This window comes from Scleropages formosus, chromosome 4, assembly GCF_900964775.1.
Source record: "Scleropages formosus chromosome 4, fSclFor1.1, whole genome shotgun sequence".
NCBI lineage: Eukaryota > Metazoa > Chordata > Actinopteri > Osteoglossiformes > Osteoglossidae > Scleropages > Scleropages formosus.
Window position 1 is genome coordinate 13,916,417 of NC_041809.1, and position 25,661 is coordinate 13,942,077.

Consider the following 25,661-nt stretch of genomic DNA (forward strand, 5'->3'; position numbering starts at 1 on the left):
CGGCTCTCCAGCCTCTGCCAGATTTTTCTTTGTGGAAAAGGACGGAGGGCTCCGCCCATGCATAGATTACAGGGGCTTGAACCGCATCACTGTCAGGTACCCCCATCCCATGCCACTGATCACAGCCGCCCTCGAACAGGTACGTGATGCAAGGTGGTTCACAAAATTAGACCTCCGAAGCGTTTATAACCTCATACGTATCAGAGAAGGGGACGAGTGGAAGACCGCTTTCAGTACCACCATGGGGCATTATGAGTACCGGGTAATGCCTTTTGGTCTTGCCAACGCACCGAGTGCTTTTCATACCTTTGTCAACCACGTGCTGGGGGACCTGGTCAACAACGGGGTGCTTGTCTACCTGGATGATATTCTGATCTGCTCTAAAGACTTGCACCACCACGTGGAGCTGGTCAAACAGGTATTAAAGCATCTGCTCCGAAATCACAAATGTGAGTTCCACTGACGAGTATCCTTCCTCGGCTTTGTACTGACTCCAGGCAGAGTGACCATGGACCCCGGTAAGGTACGTGCTTTATTAGAATGGCCGCGTCCGACCACCACAAAGGCCCTTCAACGTTTCCTCGGGTTTGCAAACTTTTATCGTCACTTCATCAGAAATTTCAGTATGATCGCAGCCCCCTGACTGCGTTAACAGCAAATAAAGCACCTCGACTCCCTTGGAACCCTGAGGCTCAGCAGGCATTTGATGTACTTAAGCTTCAGTTCACCTCAGTGCCTATCCTGCACCAACCGGATCCTGAACTCCCGTTCATCGTGGAGGTTGATGCATCAGAGACCGGGGTAGGTGCAGTGCTGTCCCAACACCAAGGTGCACCTGAGAAAATGTACCCCTGTGCTTTCTTTTCTAGGAAGTTGTCCCCTGCGGAGAGAAATTATGACATAGGAAACCGGGAGTTATTGGCGATGAAATTGGTGTTAGAAGAATGGCGCCATTGGTTGGAGGGTGCCAAACATCCCTTTTCAGTACTCACTGATCACAAGAATTTGGAGTATCTTCAGAGCGCTCGACGTCTGAACTCCAGACAAGCCAGGTGGGCCCTCTTCTTTTCTCGTTTCAAGTTCACTGTCACCTATAAGCCCGGAACGAAAAACACCAAGGCTGATGCCCTATCACGCATTCACGAAGAAAAGCCATGCCCAGAAGAACCGGATTACATCCTGCCCCAGATCAGCGTGGTGGCTCCCGTACTATGGGACATAAACCAAGGACAGAACCACGACCCCGAACCGTCCAGAAAACCCATTGGTAAGCAGTATGTCGTCCCCCCCCCGGGATGTGAAGGACGCTACTCCAATGGGCCCATGACCATCCAGCCGCAGGCCATCCCGGCTTCAGTAAGACCCAAGAGCAATTACAAAGACAATTCTGGTGGCCTTCCCTGAAGGAAGACGTACGGGGCTACGTCCGGGCGTGTCCTGTCTGCTCCCAAATCAAGGAGCCCAACCAGAAACCTGCCGGCTTCCTTCAACCATTGCCAGTGCCTCATCGCTCCTGGACCCACATCGCCCTAGACTTCCTAGTTGATCTCCCCAGCTCGGAAGGTAAGACCACGAACCTGACTGCCTTTGACTGCTTTTCCAAAGGATGTCGTCTAATTCCCTTGCCCAAATTGCCAACTGCATTAGAGACCGCTGAACTTCTTTTCCATCATGTTTTTCGTCTCTACGGATTACCCGAGGATATCGTATCTGACCGCAGGCCTCAGTTCACCTCACGGGTATGGAAGGCCTTCTGGAAGAAGTTGGGAATCTCAGTGAGTGGGAACCTCAGGTTATCTGCCCCTTCCTTCTGGGCCGAAAACCATGACACATTATATGTTATATCTGGAGTTGAGGCTTAGCTTCAGTAGAAACGAATTTCAGCGAAAATACTGTATGTGTGTTTTTGTAAAAGGTTTTAATATACACACACACACACACACACACACACACCTTCAGGACCGCTTGTCCCATACGGGGTTGCGGGGAACCGGAGCCTCCCCGGCAACACAGGGCGTAAGGCCGGAGAGGAAGGGGGGACACCCAGGACGGGACGCCAGTCCGCCGCAAGGCACCCCAAGCGGGACTCGAACCCCAGACCCACCGGAAAGCAGGAATGCGGTCCAACCCATTGTGCCACCGCACCCCCGACAAGGTTTTAATAATTCATAGAAATATTTAAAATAAGAATATTTAACTTTGTTTTTCTACATAATATATTTCAAGGATGGGGGTGCGGTGGCACAGTGGGTTGGACCACAGTCCTGCTCTCCAGTGGGTCTGGGGTTCAAGTCCCGCTTGGGGTGCCTTGCGACGGACTGGCGTCCCGTCCTGGGTGTGTCCCCTCCCCCTCCAGCCTTACGCCCTGTGTTGCCGGGTAGGCTCCGGTTCCCCGTGACCCCGTATGGGACAAGCGGTTCTGAAAATGTGTGTGTGTGTGTATATTTCAAGGATGTTCCATGGTTATTGGACATTTGCAATCATGCTTGGGATTCAAAAGTAAAAAATAACAATGATCTTGTAATGGAAAGATCCACTGCAGTGTCTTGCCATCATTTCAATCATCTTTTCTAAAGACAATATCCTGATATCCAACAAGAAAAAAAAAATCTCCTAGTCAGAAATTCTTTGCACAAAGCTTTTATAAAAAGTCATATTCTGAAAGTAGGTTTAGACAATAGCTGTTTGCCCCTGTTTCCGCAGTTTGTTCCATAGGTGTTAATGTTCCAATCCCGAGTGTCCACCCTGTCTACTCCTGCCTCTTGTTCGCCAATCCTGGTCCAGAGTTCCATTCCGGTATTTTGTCACGCCTCCGTGTTCAAGTCCTCCTTAGATGTAGCCCTGTAGCGCTACTAGGTTGCGTATTTAATTTTGAAGATTTAAATAAAGCTTCTTAAAATTGATATAGTTTGGTTGAAGCTATATCACACATTTTGGAACAGGTTTAACGTACAGTTATGCCAGTTATGCACGTACTGTGAATTGATTGGAGGGGGGGGTTCGATTTGGCGCCGAACCAATGAGAGAACAGAGGGACGGAACGAATGGGAAAATTTTCTAGACTTTTCTAGAAGGGTCGAGAGAGAAGGCCCAGAAGAGAGTGTGAGAAGGAGGTGTTCGAAAGAGCGCTCCAGAGTGTGAGGAGGTGATTTTTTTTTTTTGGTTGCTGGAAGAGTAACCAAAGAGAAAATATCATTTCGTGTGGATTTGTGTAGGTGAGTTTTAGTTTCTGTGGTGACCTTGTGGTTTGGCGAGACAAAACGACGAGTTTTCAGCCCCCTCTCGTCGAACAGAGGAGGACTGAGGAGAACCCGATAGCGCTTCGTGCTACCGGTAACGCGCGCGAAGTTCCTCGTGCATCGCTGGAGTTTTCGCCCGCCCCGAACGCAAGTGGACGGGTGGATAAAGGTAAACTGCGGTTTTTTCCCCCTTTTTTGCTCGCAAGAGCGAAGCGACCCATAAATTTGGGTCTCAACGCACACACAAGCTTGAAGCTGCGTCCAGGCCTGCAACGAGCCTTACGAGGGTGTTTTTACGTGTGTTAGAAATACTCCGGAGTATTCGAGGCATTTTTATTATTAATATTGTGTGCGAGCAAGAAAAGGTTCTGTAACTGTTAAACTTCTAGTCTGTTGTGCGTCGAAGAAGTGTGTGTGGCACCGAGGTTATTCGTTGTTGTAAGATAATTACTGTACGTGTTATGTTGCATTCGTTTTGTGATGGGATTTTCAATTTTGGGGTTAATAACTTTGAATATTTCTTTGGGTTTTATGGGGGTTTGGAGAATTTATTAAATTTGTTGTTGAAATACCCAAGTTGTTATACATTCATTGCATTGATTGGAATAGAACCCATAATTAGGCGAAATGGAGGGTGGTGCTACACAGACTCACGTTTCACTTTTCATCTTTGCGCGAATACACTCTCTCTTTGTCCCGTGTTCATTGTTTCTGTCCAGTACTTTACAGTTTGCACTGTGCTCATCTATTATTGCACAGCTATGCTTAGATGATCAGCACCACACTTGAGTCAGAATTTCCAAATATCCCAAAGAAAAGTCAACCTATGCCAAACACTATGAATATGAATGAACGCTGACATTTGCATGAGCGTTTTTCTTTTGTTGGCTGTTAAACTTCACTTCTTGTCTGTACAGTCCTCTCTCTCATATTGCAATAACAGAACTCAAAAGTTGAGACCTGTTTTATAGCCAAGTTTTAATGGAATAAGGATGTATTACTTAAATAACGTTTGCTCAACAAGTCTTAAGGAACTTAAAGATTAAATTAGTCTCTACATATAGTATAGTGGAAATGAAACTGCTCTTTTTCATATTTAAGCTGTTTTAAGTTTTCCTTTCACTGGCAGCAAGTAAGATGTACAGCCTTACACTCAATGGACCCAAGTTTGAATCCCCCTCCCTCCCTACTGTTGTACCCTTTATTCAGGTGTCTATCATGAACTGCTCCAATGAAAATTACCCAGCTGTGTGAGTAGGTAAATCATTGTAACTCGGTGAAATATTATTAGTTGCTCTAGAGAAAAGGGTCATCTAGATGATGTAAAATGTATTCCACCAGGAAATATTCTGTTATGAATTCTGATACCTGTTATAGATTCTATTTTTTTGAAAATCTCTATAATATTCAATAATCTTGCACTAGGAGTGGTCCCCAGACAGATTGCATTAAAACTTGAAGAACCTAGATGAAAACAAAATCCAGTTTAAACTACATTTAATAGAGGTGAACACTCTTTATTATTGCTCATATTAACTTGGCCAGCATGATCTCCAGCACTTTTGTTTTTCAACTGACAGCTTATTTATTAAGTATATTTATTTTCAATTGAATGTCTTTAGTCATTGCCCTGCCCACTCCGCCAAGCCAACGCGGAACACCTGGGACGCAGCACACATGCATATAAGGCAGCATCAGAGCAGGGAACAACGTGGAACCTTGTTCAGCCTTGTTACTTGTGACCTCCTTGCTATTGCTCATCTCCTTCCTGAGTCCTTTTCCAGTCCCTTACTCCTAGTCCTAGTACCTCTTTATGATCTTCGACCTCTTGCTTGTGTACCGACCTTGTCTCTTGGATTACCCCTTCAATAACGTTTGCGCCTCAAAGACCTTTTGCCTGTCCTGCAATGAAGCCTCATGGATTTGCCTGAATAAAGCACTTATTCCGCTCCACACTTGGGTCTGCCACTTCCTTCCGGAACCAGCCATGACAGTTCTAAAGATATGTAGCAATGTTTCACGACAAATTTTGATGCCCTAAGTTATAACTCTTTCACAAAGCAATGTTTTTTCTGTGCAGACTTTCAGAAGTCAGAACTGACAGTTTTTCAGACCGAATTTGGCTCTGCTGCAGACCTGTCCTGTGGGTACCTGCAGGGCCAGGTCATCTGCGTACTGTGCATTTTATTTATCACAAAGGAGCTGAAGTGTTGCAGGCTGTGCTCTTTACACATTTTTCTCATTTGTTTCAGTTCTACAATGGTAGCAGGCCTAACTTTTGGATGAAAATATTTACTCACAATGTAATGAATCCTTGAGCAGGTTGCATGAGGCAAAGGTATTAAGACACTGCAGCTGTTCATGCGCTACTGAGCGGCACATAACATATAACTTTGCTCACTAAAACTGGTTATAGGTGAATAGAACCACCTGATATTACCTTTCTAGATACTGCCAAAAGGTGTGGGGAAATATTTGAAACAGAATTTTAGGATGGTGTGTGACGCAGCAGCTTGCTTTGTGAATACATATTACTAAAAAAAACTTGGGAAAACCTAAATAACTACATCAGTCAGACCTGTCAGTTAATTAAAATAATTCATGCAAAAAATAGCCTTTTTCAAAAGTCAAACACATCTAAAAAAACAAACTTTTCTAAAGCTGTAATTTTAAAACGAGTGATATGTAGAAATATGAACTCCCTGACATCTCAACTGCACTGCCCATAAAACCAGTTTTTGTCTTGGAAAAAAGCAGTTGGTTGAATCTTTTCTCCTAGTTGTCATTCCTCTTAAAAACAAATCATGTGCAGCACCTGATCTCTGATGTTGTTCAGGTAGTGAGACCATTCTGGCAGGATCACTGTTTTGTGCTTCTTCCGGTCACTTTCTAAGTAAAATCCAGTAGAGTAATTGATTTGTGCCAAGAGCATTTACAAGGCATTCACAAGTGATGCAAGCTTCTACCATCACTGAACATTTTGGTTAGCAAATAAATTTAATGGAATGTATGTTTTATATGTATAACAATGTAAAGAATTATCTTGCACATGTAGAATCATTGATTTATTTTGTTTATCCCTAAAAAATACAACACAGAGTAATGTTAGGGACCAGTGCAATTTAAATATAAATTATTCCATCAGAAACAGAACATTGGAAACAATGGGATAAATGGTGTGTAAAGTTAACTTTCATTATTTCAAAATGAAGAGAAAGGGGGCAGTATGTAAGACTGTACTTAAAGCACACTGTCAACTGAGCACTTTGTTAAACCTAAATTTGCAAAGGGGAACAAATGAAGAGCAAAATGTACTGCAGCTGGGCCTCTGCTCTGATGCAACTGTTTGTGATCAGGCTGAAAGTATCCAGTGGGCTGATGTATGCAAATATGTCTGTCAGGTATGCAAAATACCTTACACACCATCAGCATTGCCTTTCACTGTGTGATGACCTCAAAAATAAAGCAACTTAAAGGTACCGATACTGGTACCGCTGCCCATAGTTCCTTTTATAAACTTTCAAGAAACCAGATTGCATATGGATAATTTGTCTTGATTGGTCTTGAATGTATGGAAGGAATATTCAAGAACATTTTGGGAAGCACAATGGTGAACAATGCTGGGGAACACTATTCCTGACAATAGTTCTCATGAAGGGGGCAAGTAATGAAGTGGATGAAATGAATGAGAATTCAGTAACAATGCATACATATTAAGAGCATTCACTGTGTATCATACCCTGTTACTGATGATATAGCGTGCAGTTTCATACCTTGTCAATTGTGTTCATTTATTTTGAAGAATTAAAAATAAAGGATGGCATGTTGGTGGGTTCTCTGAATCAGTCTGTGTGGAGTTTGCATGTTCTCCCCATGCTCATGTGCGCTTCCTTCAACAGCCCACAGACATATACTTTAGATCAACTGGTGACTCTAAATTGCATGTAGTGTGTGTGAGTGCCCTAGGACAGGCCGGTGTAGTACACCTTGTGCCTTATGTATCAGGGATAAGTTTGCAAAAAAATAAAGTTAGCAACCCATGTCACTGTTATGAGCTTAAAATGATTAAATCAACAAAGTGCCAAACTTCCTCAAGAATATTTAATTTTCCTCTTGGACAAGAATTCTTTAAGATAAAGGAGCAAATGGCACGTGTTTTGTACATAAATCAGAGTACTAGTATACTAAATATATATATATATACACATATATATTTGTACTAGAATTTCAATCAAAAGAACGGGGATGTTTCGGCCCTCCAGGTCAACAGCGCTGAAGGATTTAGTTTTACCTTTCATTTAGCAGCAGGTGAGATTACATACACACGCTGTCTGAAACCACTTTTCTGAGCAGGGTTGCGGCAAACCGGAGCCTAACCCGATAACACAGGGCCCAAGGCTGGAAGGGGAGGGGACACACCCAGGACGGGATGCTAGTCTGCCACAAGGCAACCCAAGCAGGACTTGAACCTCAGACCCGCCAGAGAGCGTGCACAGGCCAAAGCCCAGGTGAGATTACTTATTGCCTAAATAAGTCATATCACAACATGGAGTAGTGTGATTTAATAAAACTCATCACAGCCAGTGGACATCAAGGACTGAATCCTTACACCCCTGCTCTAGATTAAGTCAAATGAAGTCTTATTACTGAGGGGAGGAATCCATCTACTGGGCTCTGCCATGTGTGCAGTGTCTCCCAGTAAACTCTCAGCTACCGATCAAATTATGTTTTTGTCAAATAAAAATGAAGGGGAAGACCAACAAGAGTCTCAAAAATATTATAGTTGTGTCAACTAAGCCAGTTGATTTCCTGCAACACCTGCTGAATCATCTGCGATCATAAAATATATTTTGAAAATGTTTCACTATGTTTTCTGAAGACTACAGAAATAAAAAAAAATAGTGCATACTTAAAACTTCATACTTTTATATGTGCACTTATCTAACACCTGCTGTTTGCAAACACAGTGACTACTGTGCTGGTTTCTTTTAACAGTAAATGTGCTGAGACTCACTCTTCACTGTGGCAGTCCTGGTGCAGTTGTAGAGGATGGCCAGTTCCCCAAACAGCTTCCCTGGTCCCATTGTGCACAGCTTTATGTTTTCCTTTGTCACTTCAACCTTCCCATCTGAAAAAAAAAAGAAAAAAAAACATGAGTAGAATATCTTTTAAATTCTTGAAACAAGGCAGTGAAGTCTTAATGCATGAATTGAAGACCTTCAACAAATTTTAATATTTTAAACTGAGGGTTCTTAACCTATGGTTAAGGTTAAGGGGGAGATGTAAATGGTATACTGGGGATGGTTGGGTTACCTCCTAGAAAACATTGCAATTAATTCATTAATTTCAGGAAGGACAGGAGGTGTAAACATTTAAGTTCACTTTCAAGTGAGATAGGAGTGTAAAAAGGTTAAAAATATTTGTTTTAGATGAAGAGAAAATAGCCATGCTTTATAAAATTATGGCCTGTGAGTGTAATCTTTACCTTTTATTATTTGGCTCAGACCTTCAGTAACAATAAATTCCAGTAAATTGAAATCTTTAAACAGACTGATCTGACATAATAGCTGCATGATTACCTATTTCATATGTTGGTTTACAAGAAATCATGCCTCTAGCAGAAAAACGGTAGTGGTGCATGTGCAAAAATAAATGAACCCCAGATTGGTTTAACCAATGCAAACAGGTATATAGAATCACGCATGTAAATCATAATTTATTCATTTATGTTTATTTTAGGATTTACATTACATTTACATTTATTTATTTAGCAGACGCTTTTCTCCAAAGCGACGTACATCTCAGAGAAATACAATTTGTGCATTACATTAGGAGAAACAGAGACATACTTGCAGACGTGATTCTTAAGTAAACTTAGTTTCTTTCCACTTTATGCACCAATGTTCATCACACGAGTAGGTGCATAAAACACAGAATAGACTGATTAGATTTTATAAGTTTCTTATATTTTAAACAACAATAATCACCCCTAGGGGTGGTGGAACAGCAGGTTTGGCCTGTGCCTGCTCTCTGTTGGGTTTGGAGTTTGAGTCCTGCTTGGGGTGTTTTGCAACAGACTGTCGTCCTGTCCTGGGTGTGTCCCCTCCATCTCCAGCCTTACACCCTATATTGCCGGGTTAGACTCCAGCTTGCTGCGACCACACTTGGGATAAGCAGTTGCAGTCAGTGTGTGTGTAATCACCCTTATAGGGTTTACATACTTTCAAGCAGCACTGTACATAAGATGATCTTCGCAACCAGAAAACAAACCTTACGAGTCATAACAACACCTTTGCAAAAACCAAGCCTTGCTCAGTTTATTGAGTGTGAGAAGTTAACATGAATTTCATACTCTGCATGCAAAACACCCATTTCAAAAAATACATCTGCATCTTTGTTTTCAAAGGATACAATATACTACAGCCCAAAAATTTCTATAAATAAAACTTGCTACTAAAAATCTAAGATGACCTGAAAAATTACTCAGGACAATTAATGTGGACAATAAAAATCATTAGAATTATTGATGGCTTGATGACCATACTATAAATGGCATCAGAAATCAGAAACACCCACTTTCAACATCCATCCATCCATCCATCCATCTTCCTCCGCTTTTATCCGGGGCCGGGTCGCGGGGGCAGCAGTCTGAGCAGAGTACTCCAGACTTCCCTCTCCCCGCACACCTCCTCCAGTTCCTCTGGGGGAACCCCAAGGCGTTCCCAGGCCAGCCGGGAGACATAGTCTCTCCAACGTGTCCTGGGTCTGCCCCGAGGCCTCCTCCCAGTGGGACAAGCCCGGAGCACCTCCCCAGGGAGGCGTCCAGGAGGCATCCGGAACAGATGCCCGAGCCACCTCAACTGGCTCCTCTCGATGCGGAGGAGCAGCGGCTCTACTCCGAGCTCCTCCCGGGTGACTGAGCTCCTCACCCTATCCCTAAGGGTGCGCCCAGCCACTCTGCGGAGGAAACTCATTTCTGCCGCTTGTATCCGCGATCTCATTCTTTCGGTCATGATCCAGAGTTCATGACCATAGGTGAGGGTAGGAACGTAGATCGACCGGTAAATTGAGAGCTTCGCCTTACGACTCAGCTCCCTCTTCACCACAACAGACCGGTACAATGACCGCATTACTGCGGACGCCGCACCGATCCGCCTGTCAACCTGCCGCTCCATTTTTCCCTCACTCGTGAACAAGACCCCGAGATACTTAAACTCCTCCACTTGAGGGAGCAACTCCCCCCTAACCCGGAGGAGGCCATCCACCTTTTTCCGACTGAGAACCATGGCCTCGGATTTGGAGGTGCTGATTCTCATCCCCGCCGCTTCGCACTCGGCTGCAAACCTCCCCAGTGCACGCTGCAAGTCTTGACTTGATGAAGCCAACAGGACCACATCGTCCGCAAAAAGCAGAGACGAGATCTCGCGGCCACCAAAACAGACACCCTCCGTTCCCTGACTGCGCCTAGAAATTCTGTCCATAAAGATAATGAACAGAATCGGTGACAAAGGGCAGCCCTGGCGGAGTCCAACATGCACCGGGAACAGGTCTGACTTACTGCCGGCAATGCGAACCAAGCTCCTGCTCCGGTCATACAAGGAACGAACAGCCCGTAGCAACGAGCCCCGAACCCCATAATCCCGAAGTACCCCCCACAGGATGCCACGAGGGACACGGTCGAATGCCTTCTCCAGGTCCACAAAACACATATGGACTGGTTGGGCAAACTCCCACGAACCCTCCAGCACCCTAGTGAGGGTATAGAGCTGGTCCAGTGTTCCACGGCCAGGGCGAAAACCGCATTGCTCCTCCTGAATCCGAGGTTCGACTATCGGTCGGATTCTCCTCTCCAGTACCCTGGCATAGACTTTCCCAGGGAGGCTAAGGAGTGTGATCCCCCTGTAGTTGGAACACAATCTCCGGTCCCCCTTCTTAAAAAGAGGGACCACCACCCCGGTCTGCCAGTCCAGAGGCACCGTTCCCGAACTCCACGCGATGCTGCAGAGGCGTGTCAGCCAAGACAGCCCCACAACATCCAGAGACTTGAGAAACTCGGGGCGGATCTCATCCACCCCCGGAGCCTTGCCACCGAGGAGTTTTTTGACTACCTCAGCAACTTCAGCCAGGGTAATGGACGAGTCCCCCTCCGAGTCCCCAGCCTCAGCTTCCTCTACGGAAGGCGTGTCGGAGGGATTGAGGAGATCCTCAAAGTACTCCTTCCACCGCCCGAGAACATCCTCAGCTGAGGTCAGCAGCGCACCACTTCCACTGTAAACAGTGTTCGTGGAACACCGCTTCCCCCCTCTGAGTCGCCGGACGGTTTGCCAGAATCTCTTTGAGGCCGACCGAAAGTCTTCCTCCATGGCCTCACCGAACTCCTCCCAAGCCCGAGTTTTTGCCCCGGCGACTGCCAGAGCCGCGCTCCGTTTGGCCCGTCGGTACCTGTCAGCTGCTTCAGGAGTCCCATGAGCCAGCCAGGCCCGATAGAACTCCTTCTTCAGCTTGACGGCATCCCTTACTTCCGGTGTCCACCACCGTGTTCGGGGATTGCCGCCGCGACAGGCACCGGAGACCTTATGGCCGCAGCTCCGAACCGCCGCACCGACAATGGAGGAGCGGAACATAGTCCATTCGGACTCAATGTCCCCCACCTCCCTCGGGACCTGGTTGAAGCTCTGTCGGAGGTGGGAGTTGAAGACCTCTCTGACAGGGGCCTCCGCCAAACGTTCCCAACAGACCCTCACTATGCGTTTGGGCCTGCCAGGTCTGTCCAGCTTTTTCCCCCGCCATCGAATCCAACTCACCACCAGGTGTGGTGATCAGTTGACAGCTCAGCCCCTCTCTTCACCCGAGTGTCCAAGACATATGGCCGAAGGTCAGAAGAAACGACTACAAAGTCGATCATCGACCTCCGACCTAGGGTGTCCTGGTGCCAAGTGCACTGGTGGACACCCTTATGCATGAACATGGTGTTCGTTATGGATAAACCGCGACTAGCACAGAAATCCAATAACAACTCACCGCTCGGGTTCAGATCAGGGAGGCCGTTCCTCCCAATCACGTCCCTCCAGGTATCACTGTCGCTGCCCACGTGGGCGTTAAAGTCCCCCAGTAGAACGACAGAGTCCCCAGTGGGAGCGCTTTCCAGCACGCCCCCCAGGGACTCTAAAAAGGCCGGGTACTCTACACTGCCGCTAGGCGCATAAGCACAAACGACAGTGAGAGACCGTTCCCTGACCCGAAGGCGTAGGGAGATGACCCTCTCATTCACCGGGATAGACTCCAACACATGGCGGCTGAACTGGGGGGCTATTAATAAGCCCACACCAGCCCGCCGCCTCTCACCTTGGGCAACGCCAGAATAGTGGAGAGTCCACCCTCGATCGAGTAGAGTGGTTCCAGAACCCAAGCTGTGGGTGGAAGTGAGCCCGACTATATCTAGACGGTATCTCTCAACTTCCCGCACCAGCTCAGGCTCCTTCCCCGCCAGTGAGGTGACATTCCAAGTCCCAAAAACCAGAGTTGGCGCACCGAGGTTTGGGTCGGCCGGGCACTCGGCCCCGACCACCGCCCAAATCACAATGCACCGGCCCCTTACGGTTTCTCCGGCAGGTGGTGAGCCCACCGAAGAGCGGCTCCACGTCATGGCTTCGGGCTGAGCCCGGCCAGGCCCCGTGGGCATAGACCTGGCCACCAGGCGCTCGCATGCGAGCCCCCCCCCCAGGCCTGGCTCCAGGGTGGGGCCCCGGTGACCCCATACCGGGCGGGGTAAACAAAAGCCTTGATTTTTTCTTCATAAGGGGTTTTTGAACCGTGCTTTGTCTCGTCTGTCATCCAGGACCTGTCTGCCATGGGAGACCCTACCAGGGGCATGTAGCCCCAGACAACATAGCTCCTGGACTCATTCAGGCACTCAAACCCCTCCACCACGATAAGGTGGCGGTTCACGGAGGTTCACTTTCAACATCCGACATAAAATAGAACTAAATCATAGTTAAACATTGCAACACAACAATGTAATCAGTAACTATCCATCCATCCATCTTCCTCCGCTTATCCGGGACCGGGTCGCAGGGACAGTAGTCCAAGCAGAGCCCCCCAGACTTCCCTCTCCCCGCACACCTCCTCCAGCTCCTCTGGGGGAACCCCAAGGCGTTCCCAGGCCAGCCGGGAGACATAGTCTCTCCAACGTGTCCTGGGTCTGCCCCGAGGCATCCTCCCAGTGGGACATGCCCGGAACACCTCCCCAGGGAGGCGTCCAGGAGGCATCCGGAACAGATGCCCGAGCCACCTCAACTGGCTCCTCTCGATGCGGAGGAGCAGCGGCTCTACTCCGAGCTCCTCCCGGGTGACTGAGCTCCTCACCCTATCCCTAAGGGTGCGCCCAGCCACTCTGCGGAGGAAACTCATTTCTGCCGCTTGTATCCGCGATCTCATTCTTTCGGTCATGATCCAGAGTTCATGACCATAGGTGAGGGTAGGAACGTAGATCGACCAGTAAATTGAGAGCTTTGCCTTACGACTCAGCTCCTTCTTCACCACAACAGACCGGTACAATGACCGCATTACTGCGGACGCCGCACCGATCCGTCTGTCAACCTGCCGCTCCATTTTTCCCTCACTCATGAACAAGACCCCGAGATACTTAAACTCCTCCACTTGAGGGAGCAACTCCCCCCTGACCCGGAGGAGGCAATCCACCTTTTTCCGACTGAGATGCATGGCCTCAGTTTTGGAGGTGCTGATTCTCATCCCCGCCGCTTCGCACTCGGCTGCAACCCTCTCCAGTGCACGCTGTAAGTCTTGATTCGATGAAGCCAACAGAGACGAGATCCCGCGGCCACCAAAACAGACACCCTCCGTTCCCTGGCTGCGCCTAGAAATTCTGTCTATGAAGATAATGAACAGAATCGGTGACAAAGGGCAGCCCTGGCGGAGTCCAACATGCACCAGGAACAGGTCTGACTTACTGCCGGCAATGCGAACCAAGCTCCCGCTCCGGTCATACAGGGAACGAACAGTCCGTAGCAACGTGCCCTGAACCCCATAATCCCGAAGTACCCCCCACAGGATGCCACGAGGGACACGGTCGAATGCCTTCTCCAGGTCCACAAAACACATATGGACTGGTTGGGCAAACTCCCATGAACCTTCCAACACCCTAGTGAGGGTATAGAGCTGGTCCAGTGTTCCACGGAGAAGGCGAAAACCGCATTGCTCCTCCTGGATCCGAGGTTCGACTATCGGTCGGATTCTCCTCTCCAGTACCCCGGCATAGACTTTCCCATGGAGGCTAAGGAGTATGATCCCCCTATAGTTGGAACACAATCTCTGGTTCCCCTTCTTAAAAAGAGGGATCACCACCCCGGTCTGCCAGTCCAGAGGCACCGTCCCCGAACTCCACGCAATACTGCAGAGGCGTGTCAGCCAAGACAGCCCCACAACATCCAGAGGCTTGAGAAACTCGGGGCGGATCTCATCCACCCCTGGAGCCTTGCCACCAAGGAGTATTTTGACTACCTCAGCAACTTCAGCCAGGGTAATAGACGAGTCTCCCTCTGAGTCCCCGGTCTCAGCTTTCTCTACGGAAGGCGTGTCGGAGGGATTGAGGAGATCCTCAAAGTACTCCTTCCACCGCCCGAGGACATCCTCAGTTGAGGTCAGCAGCTCACCATTTCCACTGTAAACAGTGTTGGCGGAACACTGCTTCCCTCTTCTGAGTCGCCGGACGGTTTGCCAGAATCTCTTTGAGGCCAACCGAAAGTCTTCCTCCCAGGCCTGAGTTTTTGCCATGGCGACTGCCAGAGCCGCGTTCCATCTGGGCCGCCGGTACCCGGCAGCTGCTTCAGGAGTCCCATGAGCCAGCCAGGCCCGGTAGAACTCCTTCTTCAGCTTGATGGCATCCCTTACCTCCGGTGTCCACCACCGTGTTTGGGGATTGCCGCCGCGACAGGCGCCGGAGACTTTATGGCCGCAGCTCCGAACCGCCGACAATGGAAGTGTGGAACATAGTCCATTCGGACTCAATGTCCCCAGTCTCTCTAGGGACCTGGTTGAAGCTCTGTCGGAGGTAGGAGTTGAAGACCTCTCTGACAGGGGCCTCCACCAAACGTTCCCAACAGACCCTCACTATGCGTTTGGGCCTGCCAGGTCTGTCCAGCTGTTTCCCCTGCCATCAAATCCAACTCACCACCAGGTGGTGATCAGTTGACAGCTCAGCCCCTCTCTTCACCCGAGTGTCCAAGACATATGGCCGAAGATCAAAAGAAACGACTACAAAGTTGATCATTGACCTCTGACCTAGGGTGTCCTGGTGCCAAGTGCACTGATGGACACCCTTATGCATGAACATGGTGTTCATTATGGACAAACTGTGACTAGCACAGAAATCCAGTAACAACTCACCACTTGGGTTCAGATCAGGGAGGCCGTTCCTCCCAATCATGCCCCTCCAGGTGTCACTGTTGCTGCCCATGTGGGTGTTAAAGTCCCCCAGTAGAACGACAGAGTCCCCAGTGGGAGCGCTTTCCAGCACGCCCCCCAGGGATTCTAAAAAGGCCGGGTACTCTACACTGCCGCTAGGTGCATAAGCACAAACAACAGTGAGAGACCGTTCCCTGACCCGAAGGCGCAGGGAGACGACCCTCTCGTTCACCGGGGTAAACTCCAACACATGGCGGCTGAACTGGGAGGCTATTAATAAGCCCACACCCGCCCGCCGCCTCTCTCCCTGGGCAACGCCAGAATACTGGAGAGTCCACCCTTGGTCGAGAAGAGTGGTTCCGGAACCCAAGCTGTGAGTGGAAGTGAGCCCGACTATATCTATCTAGACGGTATCTCTCAACCTCCTCCGCTAGCTCAGGCTCCTTCCCCGGCAGTGAGGTGACATTCCAAGTCCCAAAAGCCAGAGTTGGAGTCCGAGGTTTGGGTCGGCCGGGCACTCTGCCCCGACCACCGCCCAAATCACAATGCACCGGCCCCTTATGTCCCCTCCGACAGGTGGTGAGCCCACCGAAGAGCGGCTCCACGTCATGGCTTTAGGCTGAGCCCAGCCAGGCCCCGTGGGCATAGACCAGGCCACCAGGTGCTCGCATGCGCCCCCCCCCCCCCCAAGGCCTGGCTCCAGGGTTGGGCCCCAGTGACCCCATACCGGGCGGGGTGAACGAGATCCTTAAGTTAATAGTCATAAGGGGATTTTGAACCGCGCTTTGTCTTGTCTGTCACCCAGGACCTGTTTGCCTTGGGAGACCCTACCAGGGGCATATAGCCCCAGGCAACATAGCTCCTGAGATCATTCAGGCACTCAAACCCCTCCACCTCATTAAGGTGGCGGTTCGCGGAGGGGAATCAATAACTAGAACACAATATATCCTTGCTGAACACAGCAAAGGTGAATGAATCCAGCACCTTCAAGTTAATTTAATGCTACCATATACAAATGATTTGTATTTTTTCCTAAACAGCTTTCACCTGTATCCTTTTTCTGTACGTTATTCATTAAAATACTGTCTAAAGCACTTTACAACAGCCTGACAGCTTTGTAATTTTATTCATGATTTTGGTCATATTTCCAAGGAAATCACCAAAGGTTATACACTAGTGACTGCAAACAGATAACGTCTCAGACAGCTGTTTCTTTTAAATATGAGAGGTTAATTCCAAAGGTTAATTCCTTCAGCTGTCCATTGACTAGGTGAGAAGCTGGACAAGTTACGCATTTTCCAGGATACACTCTTGAACACAGTAACCCTGTGTAGGTTATGTTGTATTACTAAAAATTTTTAATTACTGCTGTGAATAAAAGGAGGAATGACTTATTATTAAGCTTTTATTGATTATGCTATAGTGGTGGGACTTAAAGACAAACTGAGTTACAGACTTCCAGTCCAAATTATGTTCATCGTTGAGGGTCTAGTGCACAAACTCTAATTTGGTCCAGTAAAATGATCCAGCTGTATAAATAGTTGAGACACTGTAAGTTGCTAAGTAGTGTGTGGTTTCCGAGACAAGCATTGGAAAAACAAATGTAAATGTAACAAATGTTTGATCCCTGTTGTAATATCTCTGAGCAAGGTACTTACCCTGAATTGTTCCAACAAAAACTGTTACTTTGTAAATGGGTAAATAATTGTATCTTAACATAACATAGGAAGAATAAAGCGCGCGCACGCACGCACGCACACACACACACACACATTTTCTGAACCGCTTGTCCCATACGGGATCGTGGGGAACCGGAGCCTACCCGGCAACACAGAGCGTAAGGCTGGAGGGGGAGGGGACACACCCAGGACGGGACGCCAGTCCGTCGCAAGGCACCCCAAGCGGGACTCGAACCCCAGACCAACCCACTGCGCTACCGCACCCCCTTCGGAAAAATAAAGCAAAATTATTAATTGATAATAATAGTATTGAATCTGGTGTTCTTAGGTTTACATTAATTGATGGCTGTGATTGGTGGAGACAAATTGTTTTGCATCTAACGATGTCTCCTGACAATGCCCCCCATTTGCTAGATGGTGACCCAATGTTTGTTGTTCATTTGTTGCCAAGTTACCAAATGAGCCAATGTTGCTTACCTGTTTCTTGCAGAGAAAAGATGGCAAATACAACAGTTTATGAAAATATATACCCTTTTTTCACAGAATAAGCTTGTTAACTTTAAAACAGCATGTTTTATGTTGTACGGTCACTCTCGGCTATCAGTTCAAAGCAACACAACAGTGAACATGGCATAAATACATGGGGACAATTAAGAAAATTAAAGAATACGATAAATGTGCAGAAACTATGTACAGACTATGTACATAAACTTCCCAAGAAAGCATGGGAAGACTACTTTAATGATTAACCATTAAACCAACCACAACCACTTTTTAATGTATGTGACGCACAATCTGACCAGGCGCAAGAAGGAGGAGCAGGACAATTCATGTTGGTTAACAAAAAAGTTATTATAAGTGATTGTGTAACATTCCCCAGAGTTATTAGGTGATAGAGAGAGAGACAGAGACAACACTTAAACCTTGATGACCCACACACCTGAACTGTTGACTCCATACACTTTTGTGTCACTTAGCTGTGCAAGCCACTTCCACTAGTGTATGTACATGGAAATTCAATAACAGTAATAAAGCACCCCTTAACCCAACTGGGTCGTGTCTGTTAACCAAGTATCCTGTTGTTCCATGTTTACTCATGCATTCCACCTCGAAATTTAATTCCACTTGGCTGTGTTTGTTTTTCCCACCTGTATGCCAATGCAAATTAAATTTACTTGTTTAAGTTACAAATTATTAACTCTGTTCTTCTTGTAGGGGGCGCAGTGGGTTGGACTGGGTCCTGCTCTCTGGTGGGTCTGGGGTTTGAGTCCTGCTTGGGGTGCCTTGTGGTGGACTGGTGTCCCGTCCTGAGTGTGTCCCCTCCCGCTCCGGCCTTACGCCCTGTGTTGCTGGGTAGGCTCCGGTTCCCTGTGACCCCATATGGGACAAGTGGTTCAGAAAGTGTGTGTGTGTGTGTGTGTGTGTTTTCTTCTTGATGAACATTGCCTCACTACATAAGACTTGAGGAGGCCAGCCAGTGGTCACAGATGCATCCCATGCTGACTGAAGATGATGACCAACTGCCATGATGGACGAGACGTACCATGCTGAGCTGGGGATTCAAGCTACCATACAGTAACAATATCATTATTACTTGTAAACTGGCTTAGAGTTGTCACTTAATGCAGAATGTCTAGAAGGGGTGGGCAGCCACTGGCCCTTGCACCCCCAGAGGTTTTTTTCTCCCTCGATTTTCAGTTAGGAGTTTTTGTTCCTTTCCTCTGTGGCCAGTAGGCATACTTACAGCTCTATAAAAGCATTATATTATGATAGTCATGAGTCAACTGTCTTCTTTGTTTCTTTATCTGATGTATTTGTTTTTCTTGCCTTATGCCTGTGTTAAAGCGCTCTGTGTCACTGCATAAGAACAGCGCTCTATAAAAATAAATTGAATTGAATTGTTGTTGGTGTTATAGATAGAATATGGATAGAACTGCTAAATAGAACTGTTCCTAGCTATTTACTAAGACTTGATCAACCGCTACACCCCAACCAGACTGCTTCGCTCTTCTACTTATGCCCGCTTGGTGGTCGAAAGGTAATTCTTAGTCCATGGCTGTGGTGATTGTGTCGATCCACCGTGTTGCTGGCCTCCCTCTTCTACGCTGACGTTCACCTTTGCCCAGCATGATGTCTTTTTTCATTGACTGTTCTCTCTGCATGATGTGTCCGAAGTAAGAGAGTATAGACCTTGTCGTCTGAGCTTCCAATGACATCTTTGGTTTGATCTACTGCAATACCCACGCATTTGTTTTCTGGGTCATCCAAGGTAAACGCAGGATTCTTCGCCAGCACAGTAGTGGAAAGGCATCAGTTTTCTTCCTGTCCATCTTCTTCACTGTCCAGCTTTCACAACTGTATGCTGTGACTGAGAAGACCGTGCCTTGAAATTGTCGGGCTTTTGTGTACAGAGTCACATCCCTGCACTTCAGAATTTTGTCCAAGCTCTTCATGGCAGTTTTGCCCAGAGCAATTTGTCGTCAGATTTTCTGGCTGCTTGTCACTTTATTTTTGGTTATTGATCCGAGTATACTGAACTTATCTACTATCTCTATTTCTTCTCCATCAAGTGTGAAGTTTTCTGGTTTGCTAGTTGTGAACAACTTTGTCTTCTTCACGTTGAGATGCAAGCCCATTTTCAAGCTATGTTCTTTGATCTTGGTGAGCAGATGTCTCAAATCGTCCTCGCTTTCGCTAGTATGGCCGTATCATCAGCATAGCGAAGATTGTTGATGAGTCTTCTTCCGATTTTCATGCCCCGTTTCTCTTCATATAGCCCTGCTTCCCAGATAATCTTTTCCGCATATAAATTGAACAGATGCGGAGAGATTATGCAGTCTTATCTTATGCCTCTACCAATTTTGAACCATTCCATTTCCCCTTGTCCCATTCGAACTCTTGCTTCTTCGTTGTAAAGGTTATGCATGAGAACAACCAGGTGTTCTGGTATACTCATGCTGCATAGCGCAGTCCAGAGTTCCTGATGATTCACACAATCAAATGTCTTGCTGTAGTCGATGAAGCACATGTAGATATCCTTTTGATATTCTTTGGCTTTTTCAAAAATCCATCTCATATTTGCGATCATACCTCTTGTCCCTCGCCCTGTCCTGAATCCTGCTTGGTTTACAGGCAATTCTTGCTCCAAGTACGGTTGCAGTCTCCACTGAAGGATCCTGAGTAATATTTTGCTGGCATGCGGGATCAGGGTGATTGTGTAATAATTGCCACAGTCAGTCGGATCACGTTTATTTAATATGGGTACACATAAAGATCTTTTCCAATCTGTTGGCCACTGCACTGTATTCCAGATTTCTTGACAGAGCTTTGTTAGTACTGAAACAACTGCATCTGACTCCTTCAGTAATTTGATGGGAATACCATCAATGCCAAGTGTCTTTTTCTTTGATAAGGCTTTTAATGCCGCTTCTACTTCTTCTCTCATCACTTGTGGTTCTTGCTTGTAAGGCATAGATGGAAATGCCTGTTCCTCCGCTTAGGCTTCATGGTGCAATGACGTGGTACATTCCTTCCACTTGTTCTTGATCTCCTCTGCATTGTTGAGCATGAATCCTTGAGCGTCTTTCAGCATTCCAGTTCAAAGTTTTAAGTTCTTCTTTAACTCGTGTAGTTTAATGAAAGCCAACTGGGTTCTTCCCCTGATATTTTTGGACTCTATTTCCTTGCACATGTGGCTATAGTACTTTTATTTGTCCTTTCTGGCAGTGTGCTAAAATCTCCAGCTGAGTTCAATAACTTCTCTTTGTCCTTTCCCTTTAATATTGCTCAGAGACATAGGAAGACTAAAGTGGTTCTTTCAATTTGTTAAAGCATGATGTGCTTGATGTCTTCCCATAGTTCTTCTGGTGCTCTGTCATCTCTGTCCGATGCAGCAGAATGATTTGGTCGTATATTCTGGTATATGATTTGGTGGTAACTGGTGGTATATTCTCAAGATTGTTCTATATCACTTGCCTGATTGGCTTGATTTTTCGCAACTTGAGCTTGAGTCTGTATACTAGTAACTAGTGATCTGTACCACAGTAAATTCCTGGTTTTGTCTTCGTTGACAGTATTGAGCTTTTCCATCACCTACTCGCGAACATAGTCGATCTAACAAGCATCCTACCACAGTGTAAATGTAACACCATAACATAAAAAATCTAATGCAATACTATTATTAATTCATTTAGCTGATGCTTTTCCCTGAAGTTACTACCAGTTTTAACTTACCTAAGCTAATTTACTCATTCATACGGTAGGATAATTCTCAGTGGAGGAATTCAGTGGAATCAACTTGCTCAAGGATACAACAGCCCTATAGGACAGCTGATAGCATAGTGGTTAGAGCTGTTCCCTTTACACCCAAAGATCACAGATTCAAGTCTTAACTCCATTTGTAGTATGCTTGAGGAAGGTACTTACCCTCAATTGTTTCAGTCAAATTACCCAGCTCAATAAATGTAACTAGCTTTTGGAGAAAAGTGTCAGCTAAAAAAATAAATGTACAGCAGGAGTGGATAATTGAACTGAAGGCTTTGTCATTGTACTGCTGTGCAATACAACAAAAATATTCTTGGAGTTTGTATACAAATAAATTATAAACTGGTAACTCAGTACTTTAAATCATATAAACAGCTTTAATGATTGGAATTGTCTGACACCAGTATAAATAAAGCCTTAGTCTCATGATGAAATGAATATAATCTTGCCTCATACATTTGTCAGTAATGCTTCAGAGTTTCTAAGGACATAGAGTTTGTGTGCTTTGCAAACTGAAAGGTATAGGCAATGATCTTCTGAATTTTTTTCTTAAATTGTAAGCACCTGTAAGACAAATTATCCAAATGTCTCTATCCAGGATGTGCAATGTCTTACCCCCAATGCTTGGGTAGTAGACTCTGGACTAGTGCGACTCAGCATTATACAAGCAGTAATAGAGAATTACTAAGTAATTAATTAATGAGGAATGGGTGTACATACTTACACTTATATCACTATTATATTTATTCATTTAGCAGACACTTTTCTCCAAGGCAACGTACATCTCATAGAAAATACGAGTGCATTACATCAGCAGAAAGATGGACTTAGATGCAGATGCGTAATTTTAAAGCACAGTTACTTTCTATCATATGAGCAAATGTACATCACACATGTACCTGCATAAAGGTTTATCCAAATAATCGACAATTCCTAATCACATTCCTAATTCTTTTTTTAAATAAACATTTACCTTACATGAGAAACTGCATGAAAGTTTATCCATTATTCAACAGTTACAATCTCAAAATTATGGAGTATGAACATTTGCATATTACATTAACTTAAGAGATCATGAGAGAAGTGAATCTGGAAGAGGTGAATTTTAAGACGCTTTTTAGATGTAGACAAAGATTCAGCAGTTCTCAGTTAGAGGAGGAGGTCATTGCACCATATCAGACCCAGATGTACTTTGCACATTAGCTAATCCGAAGTTAAATAACCACTTTATTAAATCCTGTAGACAGACTATACCTTGTAATAAATAGTCTTATATTCTTTTCCCAGTTTGCCTACAGTTGTTTGCATTGTAACAACTGTCTAATCACACAGACATATGTATGGTGGTACTGGGTTTATCTCAATCAACACCATTTGCACACATGCAAACACTGTCCAATTCTATTCAAATATTATACAGTGACCTATTGAACAGATCCTGTTCAACCTGGTAAGCAGGATTTTCCATGCCACAGCTGATGGTCTCTTTCAGGACTAAGGGTTAATTGAACAATTTGTTTCTTATTAAAGGGGTTCTCAAGGTTAAAATTATGAGCATTAGATTTAAAAATTGTGCACCTCTGTATCTCTGTACTTCTGTCAGTTGTTGATACATCTTGCAGTCCAATATTTTTTTACAGTGAGACATACATAAGTCTCTAAGATGCATTTATCTCATTGCATCGTGGAATCCTATGCATCCAAATACAGTGTGACCAGATAAGTCATGTGCAGAGGTGAAATGCAAGGAAGGATGAATTCATGTCAATTTATTTCCAAAACGAAAACCTTCCAGTGCACTGGTATGCAAACCATATATATACACCTACATAAGACTTTCACTTGTTTCCAAACAACAATCTCAATACTGTTATTAGGCCTTACGTTTTTCTACACTCCTCTTTCATTGTCCTCCTCCAAACTCTGAGACCAGCTATGTATAAAACACTCTGCCCTCATCCACTGCACAACATTAATATTTACAAATTTAGCTGATGCATTTCTCCAACGCTACAAACAACTCAGAGTAAACACGTACATTTTTCCAAGAGACAGAGAGATACAGATGCAGATACACAATTCTCAGCTACCAGCTGCCTTAACCTTGTCTCAAACTAAATTATTCAACTCAAATTTAATTTTTCATTAAGTATAACAGAATAAAAGTTAATAAAATCAGTATTCTTTAAAGCTACTGAATTTTCTATTTGTTTTCTTATTTAATTGAAACAACCGCAAAATCACTTTCTCCCACCAACCACATACCAAATGGATTCTTCTAGGTAACATTTAAATGCCTCAGTCTCATAATCCCCCTTTCTGCTATCCTGGTAGTTGGTTAATCTGTCCTTTTTTGTTGGTCAACTTTGACCACCAATGTGGAAACCTGGAAATGTGAATTTCCTTTTGTGGCCTGTCTGTCTTTCATTTACAGCAATTACAGGGGACAATGCTCCACTATTCACTTTGCTGCTCACTTTTGCTGCAGATATATCATAGCCGTCTGTTCCAGACAGACAGACAATTGAGACATGGACTTTAAATTGGAAATTGCTGACCTGTGTCCATAACAAAAGGCAGAAAACAAGAACCTGCCAGTTTTTTGATGGCTATTAGATGGGTAACAAAAATACCTGCTCAATATTTGTTTAAATTGTCATAATACAGCAACCAAACACTTTTTTTCTTTATAAAATAATTATATAATTTTATGATCTAACCAAAGGCAAACTGAGGGACTGGACTGATACCACACGCACACCCACACAGAAGACCACACACCATTCCACTCCTTTTGCAATTTTTTTGCACTGCTCATCTACTGTACCAATCAACTTTTTGCTGCTAATTAGCATGTTTATATCTATAGTATGTATTATTATACTGTAATATCTTCTGTTTTTTTTAGTGTGTTTATTGTTTAGTTATAACTTAACTGTCTTGTACTGTTTTGCACAGGTCTTGCACATATGCACTTTATGTAGTCCTGTGTAAGTAGCTTTGTGTTGTTTTATGTAGCACCGCAGTCCTGGAGGAACGTTGTTTCATTTCACTGTATACTGTACCAGCTGTGTAGAGTCCGGAGAGGAGTCCGACATAGACACATGTTGCTGTTAAGTGTGAACACAGACAAAAAGTAAAATGACCCCACGTGCAGAGTATATTTATAAGTGCACAGTGCAAACTGTAAAGTACCGGAGAGAGGCAAAACAATGAAAGCGGGACAAAGAGACACACAGTGTATTCGCACAAAGGTGAAAACTGAATCTGTGAGCAGGTCTTGAATATGGAGGTGTGATGAAATAACGGACCGGAACACTGGACCAGGACTAGAGAACAAGAGGCAGGAGTAGACAGGACAGTTACTTGGGACTAGAATATAAACATCTAAGGAACAAACTGAGGAAACACGGAAGTAATGATCACCAAGCAAGCACAATAGAAACGCTGATTAAGAATCTGCAATTTATCCTTCGCCGCCTGCTCCTATTATACCTCAGCAACTAGTAGATTGTGAACCGGTGCATAGGTCTGGGCTAGCGGCACTGAGTGCCACCTCCTCCTCCGCCCTTAGGGGTATTATCCCTGTGGGTTGTGACAAGCTGTATATGGTTGAAATGACAATAAAACCACTTTGACTTGACTTCATAATCATAAGTGTTACCCTCAAGTAAGTCACTTATTTGCTCCAGAAAAAAGAATTAGTTATATAAATAGATAAATCTTTATAATTACTTTAGTATACAAAGCTAATATGTTAAGTTGTTTTGAAAACCTTTGCAAGCTAAAACAAATTAATTCATAAATAAACAACTAGATAGGGAACTAAGCAGAGTCATCAGGGACTACATATGGAGAGAATGCAGAGATAAGTGAGAACACAGGTGTGTGGTGATAAAGCAGTCATGCAGCTATTACTTTTTTATGTAGTGTGTACACCTGAGGGGACGCGATGGCGCAGTGGGTTGGACCGGGTCCTGGAGAGGGGGGTCTGTGGTGCGAGTCCCACTTGGGGTGCCTTGCGACAGACTGGCGTCCTGTCCTGGGTGTGTCCCCT

General features: G+C 45.4%; 1 protein-coding gene across 2 annotated transcripts in view; it reads right to left on the reverse strand.

The window, feature by feature from the left end:
• LOC108932765 (cGMP-dependent protein kinase 1-like) overlaps positions 1-25,661 on the reverse strand; it is a 101,191-nt gene that overhangs the window by 45,442 nt on the left and 30,088 nt on the right. For both annotated transcript variants that reach the window (XM_018749336.2, XM_018749335.2), the window contains exon 3: positions 8,254-8,367. In XM_018749336.2, the coding sequence (XP_018604852.1) occupies positions 8,254-8,367 (114 nt within the window). The remainder of the gene's footprint in view (positions 1-8,253; positions 8,368-25,661) is intronic.